The sequence below is a fragment of the Psittacula echo genome, assembly GCF_963264785.1.
Source record: "Psittacula echo genome assembly, chromosome: 15".
NCBI classification, from domain to species: domain Eukaryota; kingdom Metazoa; phylum Chordata; class Aves; order Psittaciformes; family Psittacidae; genus Psittacula; species Psittacula echo.
The window spans coordinates 2,385,240-2,409,973 of record NC_137751.1 but is presented as its reverse complement, the minus strand read 5'-3'; the positions used below and the strand labels follow the sequence as shown (position 1 = coordinate 2,409,973).

At 43.9% G+C, this 24,734-nt stretch overlaps 2 protein-coding genes across 3 annotated transcripts; one reads left to right on the top strand and one right to left on the bottom strand.

Annotated features, from left to right (window-relative positions):
- Nucleotides 1–1,532: 1,532 nt before the first annotated feature.
- On the bottom strand, nt 1,533–3,889 carry PIGW (phosphatidylinositol glycan anchor biosynthesis class W; the record flags this gene model as incomplete). 2 transcript variants are annotated; one of them, XM_080630008.1, is made up of 2 exons in its annotated part: nt 3,786–3,889; nt 1,533–3,061 (listed from the first exon to the last, which is right to left on the bottom strand). In XM_080630008.1, the coding sequence occupies exon 2, from the start codon at nt 3,045–3,047 to the stop codon at nt 1,533–1,535; it is 1,515 nt and encodes a 504-aa protein (XP_080486134.1). In that variant the 5' UTR covers nt 3,048–3,061; nt 3,786–3,889. The 2 variants fall into 2 exon arrangements, with proteins under 2 accessions (XP_080486134.1, XP_080486133.1); XM_080630007.1 differs by lacking the exon at nt 3,786–3,889 and adding an exon at nt 3,328–3,451.
- Nucleotides 3,886–24,699, top strand: MYO19 (myosin XIX). The gene is made up of 25 exons (XM_080630009.1): nt 3,886–3,972; nt 5,080–5,170; nt 6,978–7,122; nt 7,870–8,018; nt 8,256–8,369; nt 9,136–9,268; nt 9,455–9,524; nt 10,191–10,293; nt 10,486–10,582; nt 11,068–11,144; nt 11,503–11,593; nt 12,577–12,748; nt 13,080–13,153; nt 13,247–13,368; nt 15,048–15,161; nt 15,523–15,699; nt 16,573–16,719; nt 17,188–17,295; nt 18,109–18,179; nt 19,119–19,228; nt 21,110–21,270; nt 21,954–22,083; nt 22,264–22,349; nt 22,701–23,006; nt 23,947–24,699. Exons 2-25 carry the CDS (start codon nt 5,159–5,161, stop codon nt 24,073–24,075), a joined length of 2,898 nt encoding a protein of 965 aa, XP_080486135.1. The 5' UTR covers nt 3,886–3,972; nt 5,080–5,158; the 3' UTR covers nt 24,076–24,699.
- Nucleotides 24,700–24,734: the final 35 nt, after the last annotated feature.

The following is a 24,734-nucleotide window of genomic DNA, read 5'->3' as shown; positions in this document are numbered from 1 at the left end:
CACAAGTTACCAGAAAACTGCTATAAACCGTGACAGCTGTTTGTAAGACATTGTTGGCAATTGATTGCATTTGGCCCCAGGATAATATAGGCTGGTTTTCTTTCATTCTGAAGACTATATGGCTGTAATTTGGGAGTAAACAAGCATGAAATCAGCATGGCCACAGCCTGTAATCCTCAGACTTAACCTTTCCATTGGCCAGCAGCTAAGAGAACCTCATAAATTTCAGATTATTCCAGAGCACGTCTGCCTCAAGGAATCTGATTTAGAAGCTTAATCTCTATGGGTTTTATGATTCATCACATTCAATCGACAAGGAGAAATACAAAATGCAGCCCCATGTGCACTGCTTGGAACTCCACTGACATTACACATCACCAATTACCACTTGTATTCTTCTTCTTAAGTATTTGTATCTCCCATTAAATTCCTCACAATGTTTAAATGTATTTCTCTTACCAACAACTTAACAAGGTCAGGAGGAACTGTCACACTTTGGAAAGTGAACACAGAAACTGAGCACATGTGCTGGTACCCTGCCCCTCTGCATCACGCTGCTTTCCATTTGCATGCTGTGTTTGCTAATAAAAATTAATACAGAATGTTCCCACTTGAAGACATCTCAGCTGTCAAGACATAGTACTAAATGAGCTGCTGCTTAAAATGATTTCATAGACAAGTAGGTAGGCCTTTGAGTACTTTCAAAGTAGGGCTGAAGACCATAGTTTACAATGTTCCTAAAGACGAGCTGTCACAACATGCTGGTATGCAGGCTGGGGGTGAATTAGCTTTGGATCTTTGTACTTTCTTACAAAAGGCTGTGCTACTCTTATTATCAAATTCCAACAACTGCTTTATGAATTCATCTGCAGTTGAGTTTATCCTTTGGAGCATCACACTTTATCTGAGGTCGTTGTTTATAGTCATCAGTGAGTATGAAAAGGCTCACTTAGATTTCAGTATAGGATTAACATTCCGCATACAATCACTGCTATCAAAGTCAAGCGTATGCATAAATCTTTGCAGGACTGGGGCCAAAACATTTTTAAGTATCCACTTACTGAATACATTTCATATAAAGAATTATTCTTAGCTGTTATTTATGCAAGGGCCTCAACTAGGGAAATCCTGACACAGGTAAGTCTCTGTAATTACTCATTTTTCTACTTTTCACCTGATTTCTACACTATGCATTGCTGCCTCATTCCACCAGCACTTCACCGTTCACTACCTGTAAATGCAACGTTACTCTTCTGCATGAGTTCTTATAGGAGCAGCAGGAGTATTTGGCAAACAATCTCAAAGCCTAGGTGTTCAGGAAAATGTGTACCAGCTCCAGCAGGTAACAGCATTGACGGTATGTGTTTGGTAAAACAAACCATCAAAAACTAATCAATGCTAAATCATAAAAAGCTGTACTAAATTATAACTTACTGCAATAAGTACAGGAAAGGTACCAATTTTCCCCTTTAAATACCATCCTCCAACTACAGCAAACAAAGTTCAACTAGTCCACTGAAGACAGAGTGGCATCACCAAAACTTGAACACTATATTTTTGGCATGCATTACATACATAACTAAACAGTTAAAAAACATATACAGGTGTAGTATACATAATGTAAACACAGTCTTGCTGTGGATTGTATCTATAAGAATATTCACAGCACCAGTCATAACATTTGCTAGCAAGAAGAACAGTAACTGATTTTTATTGATAGCACTGATCAGGCACATGTGCTTGCCTTCCCTTCCGACAGGCACAGCCTCCAGTTCATGCTTTTTACTGGTACTGGGGGGCCATACAACATCCCAGCAACAGGGCACGCTGGACCCCCTCACAAGCAGCTTCGTGAACACCAATGCAAGATCAGTCACCACTAAGCAGATAAAGAACATCAGGCAGTGAGCAACCACCCATATGCAGTAGGACAGATTGGCCATCCGGCGGGACACGGGCTCCACGTACGCTTGTGAGACGTGAAGAAAGAGGAAGAGCACAAGAACTGTGAGCAGTAAGAGACACACTGCCTCAGCCCAGCCTCTCACCGAGCTCCTGCGCTTCAGCAGCCATAGTCCCACCTGGACACTCGCCATGTATATAGCTAAATACCCAAAAAGAGAGAGCAGCCCTTCCCTGTTGGCATTTAAAAAGCCGACCCTCGTGTCTCTGCCATTGCTGCCGTGCAAGATGAACATCTTCAGAGAGGTAGTATTCAGAATAAGCTGATAAAGCACAGCGAGATTTACAGCAACAATCCAAGAGTTATATTTTGGGAATACAGACAAAAGTAGAGATGCTGCAAGCCTCACAAACGCTAAGGTAAAGAAAAAATTCCAGTGCACTCCATACTCTGAAGTATGTTCATGGTAGTCTATAGATTTAACGCTGAGCAGTCGCCCAACACCAAGGAAAATCAGCGGCCAAATGGTTGAGAACTGCCTGGCCACATTGGAAAACTTTGGTTGTGTGACGGAAGACTTCTGTCTAACTTCAGGACAAACAAGAGCGTTCCCAAAAACAAAAGCTCCAACCCCGAAATCCATAATTCCTGTTCCATAGGTCTCGGTTTTGGCGTATCGCCGCGGATACTGCGGGAAATCCACTGCTAAAATGCTGATTGATGTCAACACATTGATATAAACGCGGAAGACGGTTATTGCTGGAATGTATTCCGGATCCAAGGGCGTCTTCGGGAAGTCTTGCACCATTTGCCTAAAAGCCACCCTGGGCTCCTGCTTTCTTTGGCTGTATATTTTGGAAAATATTCCGGCACAGAAGGCTGCAGTGATAACTGGTATGAAACAGATGATTGGAGACAAGACTGTGCAGGAGAACAGGAGAGGAGACACCAGCACAAGGAAGTCCAGCAGCAGGCTGTATGTCCTGGAACTTAGAGGTTTCCCATAGTGCAGGCAATACAAAATCAAGAGGAGTCCTCTGCTGAGCAGGCAGAGTGGGGCTAGAGACAAACCTATAGAAATTTCCAGCAAGCTGGTTCCATTTAAGTCCCTGACAAAGGCTTCTTTCAGATGCTTTTGGGACATTCTGCTTTCTTTTCCTGAAAACACAAGCATAAACCTGAGTTCGTTTTGTCAAACAGGGAGCTTAGAACTTCACCGAAATGCACTTTGAGTTCCAGTTCATTAAAACAAGCACCGATTTCACAAGTCATCTGGTTTTCAGCTGCTCTTCAGTTTGAAGAGCAAGGGAAAGCAAAATGCTGAGGCTTAGCTGTGGCTGGTGACACCGAGCAGCCACACAGGCATCTGCAAGGCCCAGCAACACAAGATCCTTAACACGGCTCTGCTGAAGATCTCTACATACCACATGCCCTGTTGAACTGTGAATACTCTTCCTGTATGTCCTGCTCTGTAGAACACAGGCATGTTCTCCATAGTGTAAATGAAACAGGGATGTAAAAACGCGACCCCAGTGAAGCTCCTGCTCCTGGCCTGCACAGTGGGTGACAAAGGCAGCAGCTAAAAACCCCGCTTGTGACAGAAGTGCCAGCCCCACTGGGACCCCCAGCCAGGCTCCTCCGTGTCTAGAGAGCGGATGTTAAATGTAGAAGCATTCATTAGGAAGCCAGCTCTGCCGGGTTCTCCGGCGGTTTCTGCCGCGCTACCTGGACCCGGGCTGTCGGGACACAGCGTGCGGGAACACCGGGCGTCGGGAGGCAGCAAACCCGAGCGTCCCCCGGCACAGGCCGAGGAGACAAAGCAGCCCCTGGTTACCGTGGTGTACCTGACCTCCGGCCCGGGCCCCTTCCCCGCCGCGCTTACCCCGCTGCCGGCCGCAGGTAAACGCGGGCCGCGCCGCCCGGCCGCACTTTCGCCAGGGGAAGCTGCAGCCTGCTCTTCCGCAGCGCCCGATTCACCGCCGCCCGCCCCGGCCTCGGCCCCGCCTCCTCCGGCCGCCGCGCAGCGCAGCACCGCGCCGCTCTGCCCGCTGCCGTCCGCCGCGCCCGCGGTAAGTGCGCCCTGCCTTGGACAGCATGGGCACCGCCACAGCCCTCAGCAGAGCCCCGGAGCACGGCCGCCTTTAACCCCGGGGACGGGGGGGGGGAAGGTCCTGCCCTGCCCATGGCGGGGCCCTGAGGGGCCCGGCAGAACCCGCGGGCAGTGGCCCAGGGGGAGCCCTGGGAGGGACACACACACACACACACACACACACACGGCAGGGACTTTGGGGCCCGGCGGATGTCGGATCCGTCCCCGGCAAAGCCTGTGGGAGCTGGGGTAGGCAGCCTGTGCCCCGGGAGCGGGCCCGGCCGGCACCGGGAACCCCGCCGCCAGCCATGAGCGACTCTTGTCCCAGGGAACAGCCGCGCAGCGAGATGAGGAACCCTTTAAAGGCAGGGAGGGGGGTGGTGGTGGTGGTTCTGTGCACCCTGAGCTCTGTGCACCTCAGGGCGAGGGTCAAAGTAGTCTCTAAATGGTGTTTTCATGCCAGGTGAGAATGGAACAGGAATGGAATAGAATGAGAGTAAATAAGAAAACTCATTAGAATAGGATGTTGGTAATGGCAGTTTCAGCTGCTGGAAGAAGGCGGAGTTCTCCCTGGCTGTGTGAGAGGAATCTCAGTGTGTATCACAGAAACCAGAGGGGAGCCTGACCCACCTTGCGTTGGCTCCCGCTGAGTTGCAGAGGAAACAGGGAGAGGACAGCAAGCGTATCCCGCTTCTGCTGCGGCACAAAGCTGCTCTGGGTCACTCCCTTTCCCAAACGCACTGGCTTCTCTAGCGCCGTCAGACCCACGAATCTCTTCCATTTGTCCTAACAGGAGGAATTTAACAAAGAAAAAGTTGCAATTTCATGCTAAGAAAGCTTACTTTATTCACTCAAGAGAAACAAGGCACTCCGGATGCAAGGGAAGATGTATTATTCTCTCCAAATAAGCTTTATTTGCAGGCTGTACGACTGTTACTCGGATAGCATGGGTAGGCTTTCTAGCTCCAGCATTACTTGAGCCCCACTGGGATCAGTACTTCTGTCTGAAGCCTTTGGGCTCTGCTTGTGGAAGCCTGCAGAGAATGACATGTCCATGTTCTAAATGCCTTTGTATTTATTTGTTTAGGCATTCTTCAGTCTGGTTTGAATGAGAGGCTCTACAGTAAAGGCTCTCTCCAGCATTCCCATCCGTAGGGCTGGACAAGATGCCGAAGCAGGTAAAAGGAAAAACAGGAATTGCATGTGCTAATTAAATTCTAGTGTCAGGAAAGAAATCTTGGCTTGTTTCCATGCAATCAAGATTAGGTAACTCCTAACATATATTCACTCCTGCTTCATGAATTGACTGTGTGGTTTTGACCTGTATTACACCAAGTGAGTGATTTTTGTTACGCCATTGGCTTTAACGGGGCAGGTGTTAATACATGTTGCAAGCCCATCCTTTAGGCTGTCTTTTCAGTGAAGTTAATGGACACCTGAGCTCTGCAGCATAGGTATCGGACGTGGTTGTACTTTCAGTTTTCATTGTGTTTTACTTTTGGCTCAGCAATCACCATCTCTTCTCAAATGAAATGGTGTTGAGCAGGGGGTGCCCTTTCTCCGGTCTTGCAATGTCAGCTGCACCGTGGATTTAACTTGACTGGTGCCAGTGTAATACAGTGGATAGGTGGAAAGGGCAACTGGCAGAAGAAAAGGGCAGTTGGCAGAAGCTCATCTTGTCCATGGAATATTTCATAATTGCACATGTCTGCTCTCTGTGAAAGCAGCAGGCAGAGTAGAGTAACAGAAATCACTTTGATGGCAATGCTTAACTGTTGCTAAGCTTTTGTTTTTCCTTTCCTGTGTACAATTGTGGAAATGAACTGGAAATGAACTACTAATGCTGTCTGCAAGAGATAATAATGCTCTTAAATAAGTATACTATTGTAACTGTGATTTTTTGTAATGTGTTAAAGGGGTTTTACAGTATATGTCCCCCTTTATTAGCTTAGCTCATGTCGTAGGAATGCTGCTAACTAAATTTAGCGCTTTTCCTGTATAAACAAGGTGATTCTGTTCATTGACTTTGTTAACCTGTAAAGAATTGCAGATTTGTGCTACTAAATACACATGAGTAGGGCTACATTGGAGAGCTTTCTGTCTAGGAGAAGGGAACAGAAAAGGAATATCTAAAATGCAAAAAGCAGGACTGTCATCTTTTTCCTTCTTCATTTTCCCTTCTAGCCTCTCTCTTCTTCTCCCCCAGAAATGACAAACAGGACCTGAAGTGTCTCTTCTGGATAAGTTTTCCATTACCTTTGTACAACAAAGGTGTCCTTCCAACTAATATTGTCAAGGACATGGGAGCCTGGAGGCTAAGATTTAAATACTTGAAGTGATTCAAAGGGGACAAATCTTCACCTAATGCAGGCCAGCTCTTAACACCACCACTGTTTCTGTCCCCTGGCTTCGATGTGTGCACTCTGATTTCATTCTTTGGGCCCTCAATCTCTGCTCTAACAATGAAAGTCTCTGCTAGGAAAACTGCATTTCTGTTGTACCACAGCAGCTTTCAGCTCTACTTTAGCCTCTGTAGCCAGTTCTTCCTGCTTCCCTTTGCCTAAGGCAGTGTTTGCATTGAATGCATGACATTCACAGGCCTAGAAATATTCCAGTTAAGAACATTGTGTCTGCTGAACAACCTGCAGAATTGCAAGCACCAGGTAGTGTGAGTCTAAGGACACATTCTTTCCAAGTGCCTTTGCTTACAGCCAGAATTGCCAGCAATGAATTCAGTTTACAGTGTTGTCAGCCTGCCATTTCTTATATGCTAGATAATACCTTTCTAAAAACAGAGCACCCCATGGGAACCATTGATGCAGGGGGAGGGCAACCAGGAGGAAGAATATCTCCAACATGCTAAGTTATGAGTCCTGCTGAGACTGAATTTCAGTTACATGGAAGCAGTAGAACAGCTGTAGTGGATGAGTTGAAAATGCAGCTATATTCAGCCTTTGACTGGTGCTGATCTGACATCCTCTCCAGAAAAATGGCCCAAAAGAAGATTCTACTATCCAGAATGACCTCAATGAATCGTTTGAGGAAGAAGTTAGAGCATTCCTCAGTGATGAAGAGAAACTGCATCTTTTTGACGACCTCACAAAGGTTAATCCGGTGACAACTGCAACAGGTAGGCAGCCAGCCAGGCTAAAGAGTCATGTTCGCTGGGGAGCCACTTTCCCTGGTGGCCACTAATATGGGGTAGTTACTGTCCTCATTGCATTAATACTATCATGACCACAGTACATAAAGACTCAATGCCTAGTAAAGCTTATTCAAAGCCTTAGAAAGTCACATTTGGCTTGGTTGAATTTCTTTTTTCCCAAATTCTTTATTGTAGCTTTGCCCGTGCTCTTATCAAGCTCTGCAGGCAGAGCTTACATTTGTATTGTTGGTTCAGGTAGCCAGGGTGTGGCTGAGATTTAATGCTATTTGAAGGGCTTCTGCATGACCTTGTGGGATAAGAACGTATCAGAAAACAAGGCTCTAACTTTGATTCAAAATATAGCCATGAAATTGGTTTTGAAAAGTAAATTGCTTGCAAGACTTTTAAGGATCATCCTGTTAAGAGAAGCTAAAGTCTGTTCCCAGTGCAGATGGGGAATTCTTGCCTCTGGTTGTCTGCAAGTGAGCAGATTTGCTTTTTAGAGCTATATGAAACCTTATAAAAGCACAGGATTTATTGAATGGAATAGTTAGCAGATCTCTTAAGGGCAGCTCTTAGAGATTGTTATATATGTTAGTCCTATATCACTCTTGATCACCTCATTCTCTATTAAACCTGATAGGTAACAAATCTGAAGATTTTTGTTACAAACAGACACAGGAAGAGTTGAATACGCTTTGCAAAGATGCTAACAGAAGGTGTGTCTTTCAGTTCTGAAATGTCTTCAAGCAAGATATACAGTAAACTTGTTTTATACAAATGCTGGCTGCAGCCTGGTGGCTTTAAATCCGTTTCAGCCTGTCTCCTACCTCTATTCACCAGAGCTTATGAGAGAGTACCATGTTGCACTTCATCCTCAGGTAATCCTTCTATTTGAAATAACTGTCCTTCTGCAGAACCCAGTTGTCAAGTTCTTCAAAATCTCTAGGAGCAAAATAATCCTAAAGGATGACCCCCATGTCTAGTGGAATCTGAGTTCCATTAAAAGAGCTCTGTTACCTGTTTTCAGATAAATTTGATAAGGCCTTTGCTATCCAGTGCTGTTGAACTGTGTAATTACAGTTCTCTTAAATGTGAATATTCTCTTTTACTGCCAGGATTTGAAACCTCACATCTTTGCAGTGGCTGAGCAAACCTACCGAAACGTCCAAAGCCAGATAGCCCCTGTAAACCAGTCTATAATTGTAAGTGGAGAAAGTGGTGCTGGGAAGGTAAGCAGATATTTTTCTGACATGCTCTTCAGTTTTGAGCTTCGCCAATGATTTGTAGTGCACAGTATTTCAGTAAACAAGCAAAGAGGAAGAAAAAACCCCTCTGACAGGACACATAGCCAGTGTGCTCTAGCACAGCTCGTTTGAAATATGCCTAAAGCATTAAGTGATTGCAGCAGTTAAATCGGCTCTACTTACTAGAGCTGCTCTTTAGGTGACATTTGTGATTTCTTGGAGGGCTGGATTGGACTCATTCAACAGGGATCACACCTGAGATAATTGCTCAGCCTAGTCCATTAGGGAGCTAGTGTGAGTCTCAGCAAATCCTGTGTAGACACTTACAAGCAGCAGAGAGTTCAGATCTGATCTTAGGCACTTCTGTAACAGTTCATCCCTGTTCAGGAAGATATTGAGGATATTTTTAAGCCTGTGAACAAAAGGATTTTGTGAGTGTTAATGACTCAAAGTCCCCTTATATTCAGTTCATCTTAAGATACTAGCTGTTAATTCTAGCTGAGCTTCTAGGTGGGTACGCCTTGATAAAACTGCCATTCTCAAAGCACTCCAGCCAATAGTGTTTAAGTGTGTCTGTTGCACATAAGTATATACACAAAAAGTTTCCACTGAACTAGAGCAGAACTGACACACTCTTCAGCATCATTGCCAGCTGCATACTGTGTTTATAGAAGCTAGCACTGCTTCACTAAGTGACGTAACTAATAACATGGTACAAACAAAGACCTATTATCAAGCCTCTCTCTTGCAGACCTGGACATCTCGTTGCCTTATGAAATTCTATGCTTCTGTTGCTGCTCCAGTTATCTCCCCTAAAGGCAATGAAACTGTGGAAAGGATAGAGAAGAGAGTGTTGGATTCCAACCCTGTCATGGAAGCATTTGGTAAATAAGGCTCTTTTTAACAGCAGAAAGAAGTAGTTGCTAAGTCTAAACTAGCTCTTGGTCCTCTCCTTTAAAGTCAAACTCTTCCAATACTGGAGCTGTGACCAGATCACCCTTAATACCTGTATGTCCTACATGGAAGAGTGGAACCACTCTGATTATTCCCTGTCACTGGCAATTTCACAGGAAACGCATGTACCCTGCGGAATAACAACAGCAGCCGTTTTGGAAAGTATATCCAGCTTCAGTTAGACAGGTAATAACAATCACTGTGTAAAAACCGTATCTGTTGTCTTGAAATCCTGTCCAAGCCTATTACTTCTGGAGTCTGCCTCCTTGCAGCCTTCCAGTATCTGAAGGGGGACTACAAGATGCTGGGGAGGGACTCTGTCAGGGACTGTAGTGACAGGACAAGGGGTAATGGGTTTAAACTGAAACAGGGGAAGTTTAGATTAAGTATAAGGAAGAAATGCTTTACTGTGAGGGTGATGAACCGCTGGCACAGGGTGCCCAGAGAAGCGATAAATGCTCCATCCCTGGCAGTGTTCAAGGCCAGGTTGGACAGAGCCTTGGGTGCCATGGTTTAGTGTGAGGTGTCCCTGCCCATGGCAGGGAGGTTGGAACTGGATGATCTTCAGGTCCTTTCCAACTGCAGCAACTACAAACTACAACTACAGTTTACTAGCAGCTTACATTATCTTTTCTTTTTTTCCTTGCAAGCTCTCACCCTGATCTCAAAAAGGGCACAACAGAAAAAGAGAGATGCAATTAAGAACTCTGAATAAAATATAGTATCAGGCTTGCACCAAACGGAAGGTGAAGTGCAAAGCATTCATAGTCAGTCAGTATTATAATAACACATCACCTATGGGATTCTGTGAGGAAGTTTTGTTGAAATCTCTGCTATTTCCCCCCATTCTAGGTGTCACCATCTGACTAGTGCTTCCATTCAGACTTTCCTTTTGGAGAAGACCAGAGTTGCCTATCAGGCCCCCCATGAAAGAAACTTCCATATTTTTTATCAGGTTTGCCTTCAGTTAGTTTTGCTAGATGTTTCTGACAAACAGTGGGGATGAAATCAGCTTTTAATATTTAACAGTCTCCCTGTCTGCCATGTATCCAAATTAAATCCTGCTCCCAGCATGTTATTCTTCATTGTCTGTGAGCTGTAAATACCGAAGGCAGATTTCAGTCATTACCTTGTTTTCTGTCTCCAGATCACAAAAGGTGCTACTGCAGAGGAGAGGTTGGAATGGAACCTTCCAGAAGGGGCTGAGTATTGTTGGCTGCCAAATTCTGAAAGGAACTTAGATGGTAAAGATTAATTTCAGAGACTGTCCATTAATAACGGCTGTGACTTTAAAGGCAGGAAGGCAAAAATGTGTTCGTCCTATTAAATCTCATGATGCAGGTTGGGCAGCCATCAGCAGACATGTTGCAAAGCCACTTGCATTAAAGGGATTCTTTTTAAGTTTCAGTTGCACTTATTAAGAGTTTTCATCTGGCTTAAAAGAGCAGTTTCTGGCCTTGTGAATTTGCATCTCTCCGTGGCTCTGTTTAGAAACTGTCTTGTCTTTGGATGTGCTTCTAACTGCTGCCTAACTTCAGAGCCCCACAGAGTCAGTATTAAGTCAATGACTTGGTTCTCCAGTTTATGCTCTGGGGTTTACCAAAAGCACATATGGCTTCCTTGATCTCCTTCGACAATTCCAGGTAACCTGGATGTGGTGTGCAGTGTTGTGCTTGCCTGTGGTTTTGTGCCTGGCTTTCTCTTAAACAGCACTTGTTTGGCTTTTCAGAGGACTGCTTCGAGGTGACCAGAGATGCAATGTTTCACTTGGGCATTGACCACTCCACACAGAACAATATTTTCAAGGTCAGGTACAAAGCATGGTCACCATGAGGCTGCTGATGGTGTCTGGAATGTCTCTGTAGTGTGGGATTTCTGCAGAGGTAAATCTGTATCAATGTGCAGAGGACGGCTTGTTTGGTGCTGCTGGCTGGAGGGTCTACACCTACACATTAGGTTGCATAGCTAAATATTAGATCCTGACTAAAAGCCTGCACCTGTGAACTTTAGTTTTCCTTCAGTAATTGTAGCTTTAGGAATTAACATAGAAGCTTGGAATCTACTTGCTTTTTTTGTGTGTGGAAGTGTTTTGATTTGTCCTGTTCATGTGACTAAAGGAAGGTTAAGAGCTCTGTTTTAGAAAGCTTGATTAATTGTATTTCAGGTACTTTCAGGCCTTCTTCATCTTGGCAACGTTCAATTCGCTAATCCAGTGGATGAATGTCAGCCTTGTGAACTAGAAGACAAAACCAAAGGTGAGGCAACAAGCATATCATGCTCCAGAGAGTCTTCTTATCTTAGTGCAGATGCCTGGTGGAAAGGATTTACTGTGCTTCTCTGCTTGATAGGAAACTCAAGGTCACGGGCAACCCGAAATCATGGTTTCAAAGTACTGAACAAACAAAAACCAAATGCTCCCCTGCTCTGAGAGACAATATCCTTCCGTTAGAGGGCAGGGCAGCTGCAACATTGGACAGTCATTTCAGAAGGATTATTGGCAGAACTGTTACTCCTGATTGTAATCTTACACTGACATCACAAGACGTCCAGAAATCTGACCCAGAGTGGAGAGCAGGGCTTGTAAAATGGAAGCTTTGGAGTTTTCATGATTAAAACTTAGTAACAGCAAATCTGTTAAATTGCAGTGGAGGATACAGGTTGTTCTACTAGTGTGGATCTAGTTTTCCTTCAGAAATAAAACACTGTCCTGAATAGTGAAGTTTCCTGCTATTAATTCACATGCTCTGAATTCACACTACCTAATACTCGAATAGTTTTGCCTACAGCTCAGGTTAGCAGGATCTTAAAAGCTTTGTTTGCAAATACTCATTCTTCTTATTTCCCTACTATCCCCCAAATTCCTGTTTTTTTCTGGTCATGACTGATTTGTCTATATGGATTTAGAGGTGTCTGCTCAAAAAACGTGAAAACAAAGGCCTACCTAGAGAGTAAAATGCCTGAAATGCCTGCTTCAGTGTAGCAAACATCAGAGTTTTTTGATACTATTGTTCCATTTCAGAGTACCTGAAACTCCACAGGTCCTGTACATCCAAATTAAGAGTCAGGTCTCACAAAACTTTCCTCCAAGTTCGGGTAAAAAGATCCAAAATCCACATTTCAGTTGGCGAGCTCATGGAAGTGTCATTTTTCTGTACTATCTCTAGACCTTCCATAACCTTAAAGGGACTGCATGCATTTGACACCAGATAACCCTGCCATGGTTTTTTCCCCAAACAAGACTCTCTGAAGACTGCTGGAGCTTTGCTGCACATCCCTGTTGAGGAGCTCCTGGAGTCGCTAAGAATTCGAACAATAACTGCTGGAAAACAACAACAGGTCTTCAAGAAGCCATGCTCCAGAGCTGAGTGTGAGACCAGGAGGGACTGCCTCGCCAAAGTGCTATACGCCAAGTAAGGACACGTAGGTCAGGCTGCTGTGCTAATCCGTGCAACTTCGTGAGGGCGTACGGAGGCCAGAAAGATTTACTTTTCCTGCCTTTCTGCTTGGATTCAATAATGGTGTAACCCTTCCCCTCTCAACACACCCTTGATTCATTCGTAGATAGGACATAGCTGCAGACCTCCTGGAGAGATCTTCAGAGAACTGCTGTTCCATGTCAGCAAGCAGCATGTCAGTGTTTTGTTTCTTCCATGTGATACTGGTATAAACAGCAGTAAAAGAAACTACTCTGATTGTTGTAAGCAAGGGCTTTCCAACTAATCCAGTTGTCAATGTCTGCAGATTGTTTGAGTGGCTCGTTTTGGTCATAAATGAAAGCATCTATGCAGATCCATCAGCGTGGACCAACTTCATAGGTATGGTTATTCAACCCTAGTTTAACTGAGTAACCGTAAGTCCTTCAAGCTACTCCTAGAACAAAATGCACTGTCTCCCCATATTCCTTCTAGGTTTGTTGGATGTTTACGGTTTTGAAGCCTTCCCTGAAAACAACTTGGAACAGCTTTGTATTAACTATGCCAACGAGAAACTGCAGCAGCACTTTGTAGCGCACTATCTGAAAGCACAACAGGTAATACCCCACTAAGATCAAATGTTAAATATCTAATTTAAAGCAGCATCTTTTGTCTCTTTAATTATATTCCTGTGCCTCTGGTCAGATTGCAGCCTTCAGTTGAGTAAGTAATGCCACAGACATCAGTAGGTTTTATGAGTAACAATTGCTTTGTTAAAGAGAGTGTGGGGCAGTTGATGGAATGAGACAGCTTTCTCCCCTGGGCACTGGAAATCTGTTCCCTTTTACATAGCTTCATTGTCTTTGTGGCTTCTTAAACCATTTGCTTTCCTTCAAAGAGCTGAACACTTTAAATTCTTGAGGTAAGTGTACCTAAGCTGAGAGTCTTTTGAAAGCTACTGCTTATAAACATGTTAATTCTCTTCATCAAGTATAAAGCACCTAAATGGGTGGGGAGTTTCTAGACCTGACCTTAAGTGGAAGGCAAAGAGCCCAACAGAACCTTGTAATCTAATCATCAACAGGATGTGGTACCTGATGGAGGCCTTTTGCCATAGGAGAGCAGCTTCATAAACCCAGTTGTCATGCCAGTAGCTTGAAAGACAAAAACACACTGTGCATCAGCTTTTATTTTTGAATGAGAAGGTACACAGATTGTGTTGTTTCACAGTGGAGAAGGTGTTTGCACCATCCTAAATACACTGCAGTCACTTGCCTAACTGGTCACACACTGTTCGTTCCATTTCTCATCTGAGTGCTCTGAAAGCTGCAGAGTTCCTGCTTGGACTGCTACTGTAATAGATGTACTTCAGTCCTCATTGAATTTCTCCGCATTACAGATACATTACCACAATGCTCTTAGCCATTAACTGGAATTGGGGAAATTGCTTTCTTTATGGCACCAACATGTTGGCACCTTCTGCCTCGTGGCATAGTTTTGTCAATTTATTCAGGAGATAAGTAGCTCTTTGAGCTTAATTAATGCTTTCATATAACCAGCCTTTTTTTCCTGCCTATCTTCCCCAGTATGCCAGGGGTTAATGGTCAGTGAAGATGGAAAGCAAGTTCAAGCACACAATTACTTTCCTCATAACTGATTGATGACCTCTGTTTATAGTATCATTCCCTGTCTGCCCTCTTACCTCTCTTGACCTGACTGTATCCCAAACCACTTAAACGCCATTACTGGCTGTGCTGAGCAAGCTTTTGGCAAGAGACTTTTAAAATAACTGGCTAGAGCCTGTGCTTGTTAAACACTCCTGCCAGTTTGTTCTGTAGTTCAGCATAAATATTGCATGAATTATGTCAACCAGTATCTTTCTGCACTACCTTTTGGATCGGGCTTTGTGTTAAATGAAGCCCAGCTCTATAGTAAAGTCTGGCACACAACGGTTGGTTTAGGGCTATGTCCTAATGTAAGGAAGGAGTTCCACACATTCTTTGCCCGTCAGGGAAAAATCCAGTATAGCCAGGAGAGGCTTAGTGTGACTGTAGCCTCTGTTTACTCTGGAAAGCAGCCATGCTGTGCTCTGTGATAAAGCTACCTGGGGTAGAATGGCCTCCTTTGTTTTCTTCCCCTCAAGACTGCTGTTGAACACAGGCTGAGTTTTGGATGAGCTGGCTGAGCCTGGGATTAACTCGTTAAACTGTAACTGCATCAGACTGCAAAAAAGCATCCACTTCCTTGGGCTCTAGTGCCCTCTGCTGCAGAATAACCGGGCTTTCTCTTACTGCAGGAAGAATATGCAGCTGAAGGCTTGCAGTGGTCTTTCATCAACTACCAGGATAACCAGAAGTGCCTCGATCTGATAGAGGGCAATCCCCTCAGCATTTTTTCCTTGCTGAATGAGGTAAGTGTGGATCTAAACCCCTAATGCCTTTGTCCTAGTTGCCTGCCTTACATCCCATGCCACCAAAGAAAACACAAACACTTTATAGTAGGAAGCTTGTCAGCTATGGAATTTCTGCAGAGCTTATTTTTTAGAAGCATCGTGGTGCTGCTTCTTCCTATTCCAAGTTGTCTTTTTCCCTTTCTTCTGGATATTCTAATTCAAATATGAAGCCTCAATTACATTTTTGGGGGGTTTTCTCCCCAGTATTTCAGGGCTTGCATACTCAAAGCAACTCGAAAAGTAAAATGCCTGATGTTAAAGTGGTTTAGCTTTTAAAGACAGTTCTTTATGTTGCAATTTTGTGTCATTTGCCATGCAGGAGTGCCGTCTGAATAGATCCTCTAACACTGACCTCTTTCAAACTCGGATTGAGAAGGCCTTGTCTAATAATCAGTGTTTAAGTCGAAACAAGTTTAGTAAGAAGCCTAACTTTATTATTGCACATTATGCTGGCAAAGTCTGCTATCAGTTGGCAGCAATGGTGGAGAAAAATAAGGTAGGTATTTTCAGGAAGAGCTGTTAAAAACCTAAATAAAACAATATTACAGACCTAAGGCAATTTAAACCAAAGCATCTCTAACAAGTATATTCAGTGATGCTTATTGGCTAGACATACCTCCTTGATTCGGAAATAAATCCTTCAGGCCATGTAAAACTGGGTGACTTTCTGGGTCTGGTTTTCAGTGAACTACCACTGGCACCAGCAAATGCTTTGCCAGCAGAACTTTCAGCTGAGCATTAAGTGGACCATGTATCACCAAAGCAGGGCTTCTTCCATGCCTGGGAGCGCAGAAAAGTTGATGACATCAGGGCATTTCTATAACCATGAATTAGCACTTCCATAAAGGTAGCGCTTCCCCCAGAATTCAGGTAAGTTTATGAGCAACAAGAGCATGGACTCAACTAATGAAAGTTCTGCTATACCAGGAAACTCAACTTGTGGCCTCATTGTGCCATCAGGGAGTAAGTGAAACAGTCTGCAGACATGAGGGTCCCTTGTCAGTTCTGACACTACCAGCAATTACAGCAAGTGGTATTAGGTCATGCAGTCAAATATCATCTCTTAATTAAAAGGAAGACTTTCTAATACCTGCTACAGACTGTCCTGCAGGGATTAAACTAGTCCTGAGACTTCCAGCTCACTTCAGTTGTATGAGAACAACGTTAGGAGCAGTCATACACTGGACTAGATTTGCTGAATGTTCCTGAACCTGTGAATGAATGTATGTAGTCAGGTGTGAAACCACAGCCATCACAATTGGCATCAGAAATACTATTCCACTTAGATACGCAGATTTTTTAGTCATTTTCAAAGGTGGCAGGTTTCTGCCTAAGTCCCCATCCTAATGAGTGATGTTTGTGTCTGCAGGACCCCGTTGCACCAGAACTGGTCCAGGTTCTGCAGAATTCGAAGGACCCTCTGCTTCAGAAATTATTTCCTGTGACAGAAAGGAACCAAAATAACATCAAACCCCAGAACAGAGCAGCTGTGGTGACAGTGGTGGCCAAGTTCAAGGTACACCCTATTGAAGATTCTGCTTTCTACTGCTATCTTCATAACTAGATGAGGAAACAGTATAGTTGGACCAAGATCAGTAAATATTATTGAAACAGGTGTAAACCAGAACTAGCTTCCGATTTCTGATATTCTCTGGGTTTTAACTCACTCCAATTTTACCTTTTCCTTTAACAGTTGGGCATCTGCCTTTGTGAGGCTGCTTCCTGCCTCTTCCTTGAGGAGTTTCAGCTGATGCCTTGCTAGAATTTTGGAAACTTTAGGAATTTACCATCAACAATGTTACAGAGGAACCCACAGAGTGATTTTGTTTGCTCAAGCTGCCCGTACGGCAGAGCTCTGCTAATGCTGTGTCTGTAGAGCCAGCCTTGCAAACTACTGCTTCATGGTTTTTACAGCAGAGCACTGATCAGCTCAACCACCTGTGGAGGGGGACTCCCTGGTTAAACCTGTATTTGTTTTCTCCAGGGTTCACTTGAACATCTCATGGAGATTCTGAATAGCACCACACCACATTACATCCGATGCATCAAGCCTAACGCCGACTGCAAGGCAATGACTTTTAAAAGAGAAGAGGTAACTTTTCAAAAGCCTTTCCTCACGGGTTCAATGAGAAGCTTCCCAGAGACATTGTGTAGGGCTTTGCATTGCATCTTTCATGATCTTGAGTTACTTGCAAAGCTCTTCTTCTCACAGCACATCTTTAAATAGCTTTTTCTCCTTTGGAGCTTCCAAGATAAATGTCCTTTCAGAATCACTGATGATACTTGTCTAAAATGGAACTAGTAAGCACAACAGCTCTTCCAGATGCAACTTAACTCATTGCTGTATGAGTTCTCCTCATACATGGGTTGTTTAGGGTGCTGCCATCTCAGCCCTCAAAACACGTAAAGGTGATCTGACTGCTCAGCAGTCCTGGTCACGCAGATGCCTTCATGGTGAATGCCCACAACAAAACTTTGCTTGCTCCTGGAGTCTGGTCTAGGACAAGTTAAATGAGATCAGCCAACAAGCATGCCTTTGGGAGCAGAGCAGCAGATGCTGAAGCTATAACTAGAGAACCTCATCTGACGCAAAGACAAGCAGCTAGAGTAGTGCTGCCTTAATTTTAAACACTTGAAGAATCTGCTGATGGCATGCGAGTAGTATCAAAATACCAACACTGGCTTTTCATATTGCGCTGCATTCAGGCAGTGCAGGGTGTGTGGGTACTGCAAGAGAGAGCACACGAGGACTGTCCCGCTGTGTTAGCACTGCCTTGACCCTGCTCTGGGTGTTACTGGCAGGCTCTGAGCTGAGCTGCATATGGCTTGGGTTGAGCACACTCTGGACAGACCTTAGCAGCAGCTTCCACAGTGGTTACCTAACCCATCTCAATTTATGCCTCAGGTTCTCAGCCAGCTTCAGGCGTGTGGAATTGTTGAAGCCATCACCATCAGTGCAGCGGGCTTCCCTGTTAGGTAGGTCCAAACTTCTTGAGCAATGTGTTCCATAACACATTTCTATAGCAATTAGTGACATGTTAATTTTTCAGAGGATCTTATAAGCAGGAAATCCAAATAGTTTGCATTCTGTCTCTTTCTGAAGCTGATTCTTTCAAAGGTGTCTGAAATGTTCTGCTCACTGCTTGCATTTAAGCTTATTTGAGCACCTCTTTCACATTTTGGAGATAAAAATACCTGTTGCAAATCTGGACTGTTGTTCTGCACTTTGGATTATGAAACTGCTCATTGAGCAAGTCCAGAAGTGCAGTAACAGTCTAAAAAGCAGTGCTAGCAAAACTTGCACTCAAAGCAATGGGATTCTTAAAAATACACTAAATACTAACAAAGTCCAGATGTGTCTATAACACACCCCTGGTCCAAGAGCTCACTGTGCCCTTCCAGTCTGAGAAGCTGGGGAAGAGATGTTTTGATGTGGACTATTATGTAGTAAAACTTTCTAGTGGAATGTGGCTTCTCAGTAACATTTTCAGCAACTAAAGCAAAATGATAAATGGCATTCATCTAAAGGTAGTCATCTCCAAGTTGAGCAGCTCATTGCAGCCAGTGCCCTTGCTGGGCTTTTGTGACCACATTCAGAGGACGGAGAGAATGAGGCCTGAGCTACTCACATTTTTGACAGCTCAGGGTCGATGGGGTGAAGCTCACCGTTACCATAAACAAGCACAATTCCCACCCAGTCTTTGTTACAGTCAAAAGTCACCATTACTGGGCAATAGGCAATCCCTGAATTCCTTCAGAAAGTCCATGCTTTCTTGCGTGTTGGTGACTACAAAAGCATTGGTGCATTTGCATTCTATCTTTGAAGCCATTCTGCAACATCTCCCCCTCAACAGATTGGCTATTTACTCTCTAGTGTGATACTTGCCTAGGATTAACTGCATGTTTGTCTGTCAGAATCCCTCTCCAGAGTTTCACTGAGCGCTATGAAATACTGAGAACATCACATGGATCCAATAAAAACAGAGGCTGTGATAAAAGCAACTATCATACTGCTGAGCAAAATGGTATGTTTCTTTAGATAATCCCTCTGCCATCAAGTAAAATGATCACTGCACCAATTCAATATCGCATAGATCAGACACAATCACTGTAATCACCACTAAGGACACCACTGTTCTCAAGATATTTTCCTAGTCTATCACCAACTTGAGTTTCTAATTTGCCTGATGCTTACAACAAGCTCTTAAAAAGTGTAAATCTTTTTTTAAAAAGTGTAAATCTTTTCTTTTTCTTTCTTTTCTTTACTGCTGTTTCTTTGTGTTCCTCTTGGGAAGAACAGCTACAGTTACGATGGTGTTTCGGGTCCCCCCCAATATAATTTGATTTAGAGTTGGTTCTTGAGTAGACGTGAAAACCACTTACCTTTTTGCTTATATTCCTTCTCTTTCCTTCTCCTTTCCCTCACCTTGTTTTCTTGCCGAACACACTGACCTTCTACTTTACCTGGATTCTGCTGCTTCTTCTACCTTTTGCAAACTTCTGTATGCGATCCTTTTTAGTAAGCAAGAGTGAGGATGGACTTTAAAAAACACAATCCAGTCTACAAGGTAACATCTTTGGTATGAATCCTGAAAGCAGCTCATCAGGTGGATACAGTCAATATTGAAAGTTACTGCAACCCCCTTCTCCCAGATTAATCCTATCTTCGCCTAATGGGTTTAGTAACCAGCAGATGTGGGAAGCAGGACCAGTGAGTACCAGCCTGTGTCAGATAGGTAAAATGGCTGGAAATCCATGCACCTTGTGGAAATGGAATGAAGTAATGAAGTACAGGCTGGAAAATGACTTACACACCATATTGTTGTCCCTCAATTACAAACCCATTAGCTGAAATGCCTCACTGTGATAGGTTACTAGTGCTTTTTATCTTTAGCAGGTAATAAGCTACAAACAAAGCAAAACCATTTCCTAAACATGGGGATAAGCTTTTGATTCCCTTATCAGCCCAGCCCCATGAGCACCACCATAGTCACCAGATGTCTTCCTGTAAGCTAGAATTGCTTATATGTGTTTTCAGTACCTTAAAATGCTCTCATCTCCTTAGAAATATTTATAGCAGAAAAGCAAACAGTATCCAGGATGGAAAAATACAAAGACCATCAAGTTCCGGCATTGGGCATGGAGAAACTCATGCAGCATTGCCTTGAACAACACAATCTCTTTCAAGGACAGGTCTGAATTAAGTCTACCTCTATTTCCAAATAGATTAATCTGGCTAACCTGTTTGTCCCATAACATAAAGAATTGTGTGCTGTATCCCCAAGATGGTTTTAATAACCTCTTCCTGCTGCAATAAACTCCTGCTTAGTACATGTCCCTAAAGCTGCTTCTGATGCCCTGTGAAAGCTGTAGAGTTGTGTAGAATTTGTTTTTCATTACACATCTTTCAGTACATTAAGGCTAGGAGTCTAATTCCTTGCTTTTTGTTCTGTTCCCAATAGCTTTGAGATTTGGCTATTCCATCAGATTTTCTTAGGACTGAGCTGCTCAAATCTATTCTTAATTGCATTGCTGTTGCTTTCTAATGTTTCCATGTAGGAGGCCTTAAACAATGTGAGAACAGCTGAGCCCTCCATTTGTTACATTTGAGATTTGATTTGACATTTATTACCTATGGATAGGTTGTAACTTAGGCAGTAAGACAGCACCTAAACTACATCCTAATTAAAACACACCATGCTGGTTTTCTCGTTGCCAGCACATGGTGAAATCTACCCTGTCACATTCTTCCCATAAGCCCAGCTAGATCTAGTGATGTGGCAGCCATCACCTCCTCCCCTCTTGTAGGTGTATCCCCCCTTGATGGTCAAGAAGTCTCAGTGTAAAGACAATTAGCCCCGATTCCCAAGTTTGGTGATACCTTCTCTTCAATGCTCCATTTGCAGGCAAGACTCCAGTGGTGGATGATGATGGAGCATCACGCGCTCTGGTTTTTGAGATCCTTCAGAATGTGACTGGACAAAGTGCTGCTGAGCAGTCAGGGAACAGAGCAGAAAACACGTCAGTGTACTGTGGCAAAACCAAAGTATTTATGGCGAATTCTGTGGTAAGAGTGCTGTTGCCTTGGCTAACAGTTCCAGAGTGTACTTCTGTAATGGGGATTCTGGCACAGAGCATCATGGGTTAGGCGATTCTCCTAATGCCAGCGTGACCACAGCTTGGCATTTTCCTTCCAATTATTAAACTAAATCAAATACCCATCAGAATCCAACTATCAAAAGCACTTTGTTGAAAGGCGTCCTTATTGCTAACAGACAAGGAGCTGCGTTCATGTTTAGTGTTGTCAGCATCCTCTCAGCTCCAGTAGAGACTGCAGCTTTCCTTAGCTTCAACCGACAGACTTGGCTACTCTGACAGGCTTAAGCAGCTTCTTTGTAAAAGAGGTGGAAGAGAGAAAGTCTTTGCAAAGCTTATATACTGGAGGATGCAGCCATAAAAGAACCCCTTTCAGTGGAGCTAATCTTAAGCCAGCTGCTACTATGAAATGGGGAGTCTCCACTTTTTCCTACCACACTCTGCCCCCCCCAGATACTTACATTTCTATTTGACATGTTATCCAGTAAGCACCAATGAAGTGCTCTCACTTCTAAACCCTAATCCAGCAGCCTTAAGATACTGACACATGCACGTGGTTTTCTGACAAACACCAAGAGGCTGTAGAAGAGGGAGGAGTTGTGAGCACAACTCCATCCCCAAGTATTAACTGCAGGCTTGTATCCCCTGATGCAGCTGGAGCAACTGGAAGCTAGAAGAGCAGAGGTGCTAAATGAGAAAGCGTTTTGCATTCAGTGTTGCTGGAGAAGATTTAAGCAGAGGAAACTAGCAAAGGAGAGATGGTCTGCAACTGTCATCCAAGCAGGTAATTTGGTAAGGGTGAGGCTGAACATAACGAGTAACATTCACAGTTACAGTGGGTGTTGGAAGTGGCAGGAGTGGTTCTGGTAACTGAGTATGGAAAACCTGAAGTGCCATCTCTTATATTGTGTGTAGGAGCTTCTGAGATTCTTTGTACTCAGGTTTCTTTTAATTCAATCTTCAGCTGTTCGTTCCTGGTTAGCCAAGAATCGCTTCCAAAGGATGCGCAGGGCTGCTCGTGTTATTAAGTGTGGCTGGAGGAAATGGAAAGTAAGTACATTGGTACAGGAAAACATTGAAATTGAGTGACTGAGGCTTTTTAGTGTCTGAGAAAGACTCTGCCTCTGTCAAGGAACTGCACAAAACCAGTACTGTCACTGCTTCAGAACACTGTTCTCAAGCTGAAGAGCAAAAGATGGGTGCCAGGTCTTGCACAGCTGCTTCTACTGGGTAGCAGCATAGACTGCAGCATAAAATTCATTCCTTCCTTCATGAAATGGGAAGACCCCAGGGGGTGTCCTGCCCTTTAAGATGCCCTCTCTTTTAGACTTTTTGCAGTTTAAAATGTTTAAGTTGTTTGAGAATCTTGGTCAAGAATATTTTTCTACATCTCTTCATCAGGCAAAAATGGCTGCGTTAGCAGCAGCAGAATTGGATGAGGGTGAAGAAAAGGGGTTCTCCGTCCCTGGAGCTACGCTGATCTCAGCCAAACCACCTTGCTCTTTGGAAACAACTTGGCCTCTGCAGGCAATAATTCAATTCTGGCCTCTTGGCCTTGTCCTGGCTGCTGCACCCATTACTGTAACAGGGCCTCGGAGGGACCTGTCCTTGCTGGCATGTCTCAAAGTGCTTCAGGAGAATGACTGCTACAAGGTGGAAGGCTGTTTCTTTGGCTGTGGCATCACCTCCATTAGAGCTCTCCCACAGGTAACAAACCTCGTGCACTCGAGTCAGCAGCACGATGAAGCTGCCATGAGTGCAGGAACCTGAACTCTGCTGTGGAGCAGAGCAACTCTGAAATCTGCTCTTGAGCTGCACCTTTCTTCTCCCGCTGGCCTTGATACACAAGGATGACTCTAACCTCAGTGGGTCACGCTGGACATGGGGCTGAGTTCAGACTTTCAGCTAAGCATGAAAACTCTTATCTCTGCCTCAGGAACAAACCGATCAAAGCTGTGCTTTAGACATGGAGAGCACAGGATCCTAATACAGGCTCTGCTGTTATGTACTGGGTTTTCTGCTTAGGGGATTCAAGTTGCTCAACAGGTGAACACATGAAAAAGAATCTGCCTGGGGAAAAGCCACTGGGTGCATTAATTATATCCCAGTACTTCTGTATTAACAAATAACTGCACAGACATGATTCGCACAGAGGGTTTTCATGGCAGAAAGTGAGGAGCAAACCTCAAGTATTTAAACTCCTATGCACATGCACAGTAGTCTTAGACACCACTTACTACAAACGAGCCACAGCCCACACTGGCTTCTCTTGGACATTGCACTCTGGGTACAAATCACCTTGTGCGTGGCTTTTGTTGATAGATTGTTGAAGTTGCATAAAATTATGTGTGCAAGAATGCAGCCTGTGCTTGGTCACAGTTACAAGCAGGAAGAAGCAGTACTAAGTTCAGTACTAACTCCTCAAATCCTCAGAGTTTAAGCTAATTTAGGTTCAAATTACAGTATTGGTACTCTTTGTAATACTCATTTATCTTAAATCCATTTGTACTAGGACTCCTGTGGAGGTCTTCCTCTATCCTTATTCATTAGTTGTCTATATATTGAAGCACTCCTTAGTCTGAATAGCAAAATTAGCTCAAAATGGGGCAGAAACATCAGGTGACCTCTCCTCCTCTTGTTCTTGCAGGGCTCTGTCAAGTTCCACTGTAAGAAGTCTCCCCTGCATTACGCAGATGTCAGTCCCCACACGGATGCCTACTCCATCACTGGATTTAACCAGATTTTATTGGACAGAAAAAAACTCCTTCCAACATAGCTTTTGACCATCTTATTGGACTTTTTCCTTCAGGGAAGGGCTGTCTGCAAGCTGCTGCTTTCAAATTACTCAACGTCCATATCTGCTGCTACCTCAGAGCTTTCTGTATCAATGCATTGTATGTATAATATGCTTCAAATTTAAAAAATGGGGGGGGCATTCCTCCTCTCACACACACGCACATATTAGAGGAAATATCAGTACTATGAGAATATTCAACTAATTAAATCAAATGCTTTAAGCAGTAAATACTTGAACTGAACACTTCTGGTACCACCTGGGAGAAGTAAGAGGCTGATAATGAGCAAGCAAATACGGCAAACATTTCTGATACATGCTGGATTCCTGTTGGGGGTCAGTAACATAACGCTTCTGACTGTGAGTGAAGAATGAGTAGCAGCCAACTGTAACACTAAAGGCAGATGTCTCAGGGAAAAGCAAGACTGAACATTTGGTTTTTATCTATACAACCAAAATACATGTACCCTCCTCCCAGCTGCCATGCATTTCTAGGACTCCCTTGTCAACAGCATGGCCTCTGCCACGGAGCCAAGGTTTTCCCTAGAGATGCTCTACACCGCCTCTTTGCTGCTTATATCAGTCCTGAAAGTGTTCAGCTCTCCTGTGTACATGCCACTTTTAAATAAACCATTGAATAC

Bases quoted from the DNA above. Each gene is read 5' to 3' on its own strand.
- MYO19 (XM_080630009.1), top strand. The intron at 10,583-11,067 runs GTAAAGATTAAT...TTGGCTTTTCAG, and splicing joins TTCTGAAAGGAACTTAGATG to AGGACTGCTTCGAGGTGACC. The intron at 12,749-13,079 runs GTAAGGACACGT...CAATGTCTGCAG, and splicing joins GCCAAAGTGCTATACGCCAA to ATTGTTTGAGTGGCTCGTTT.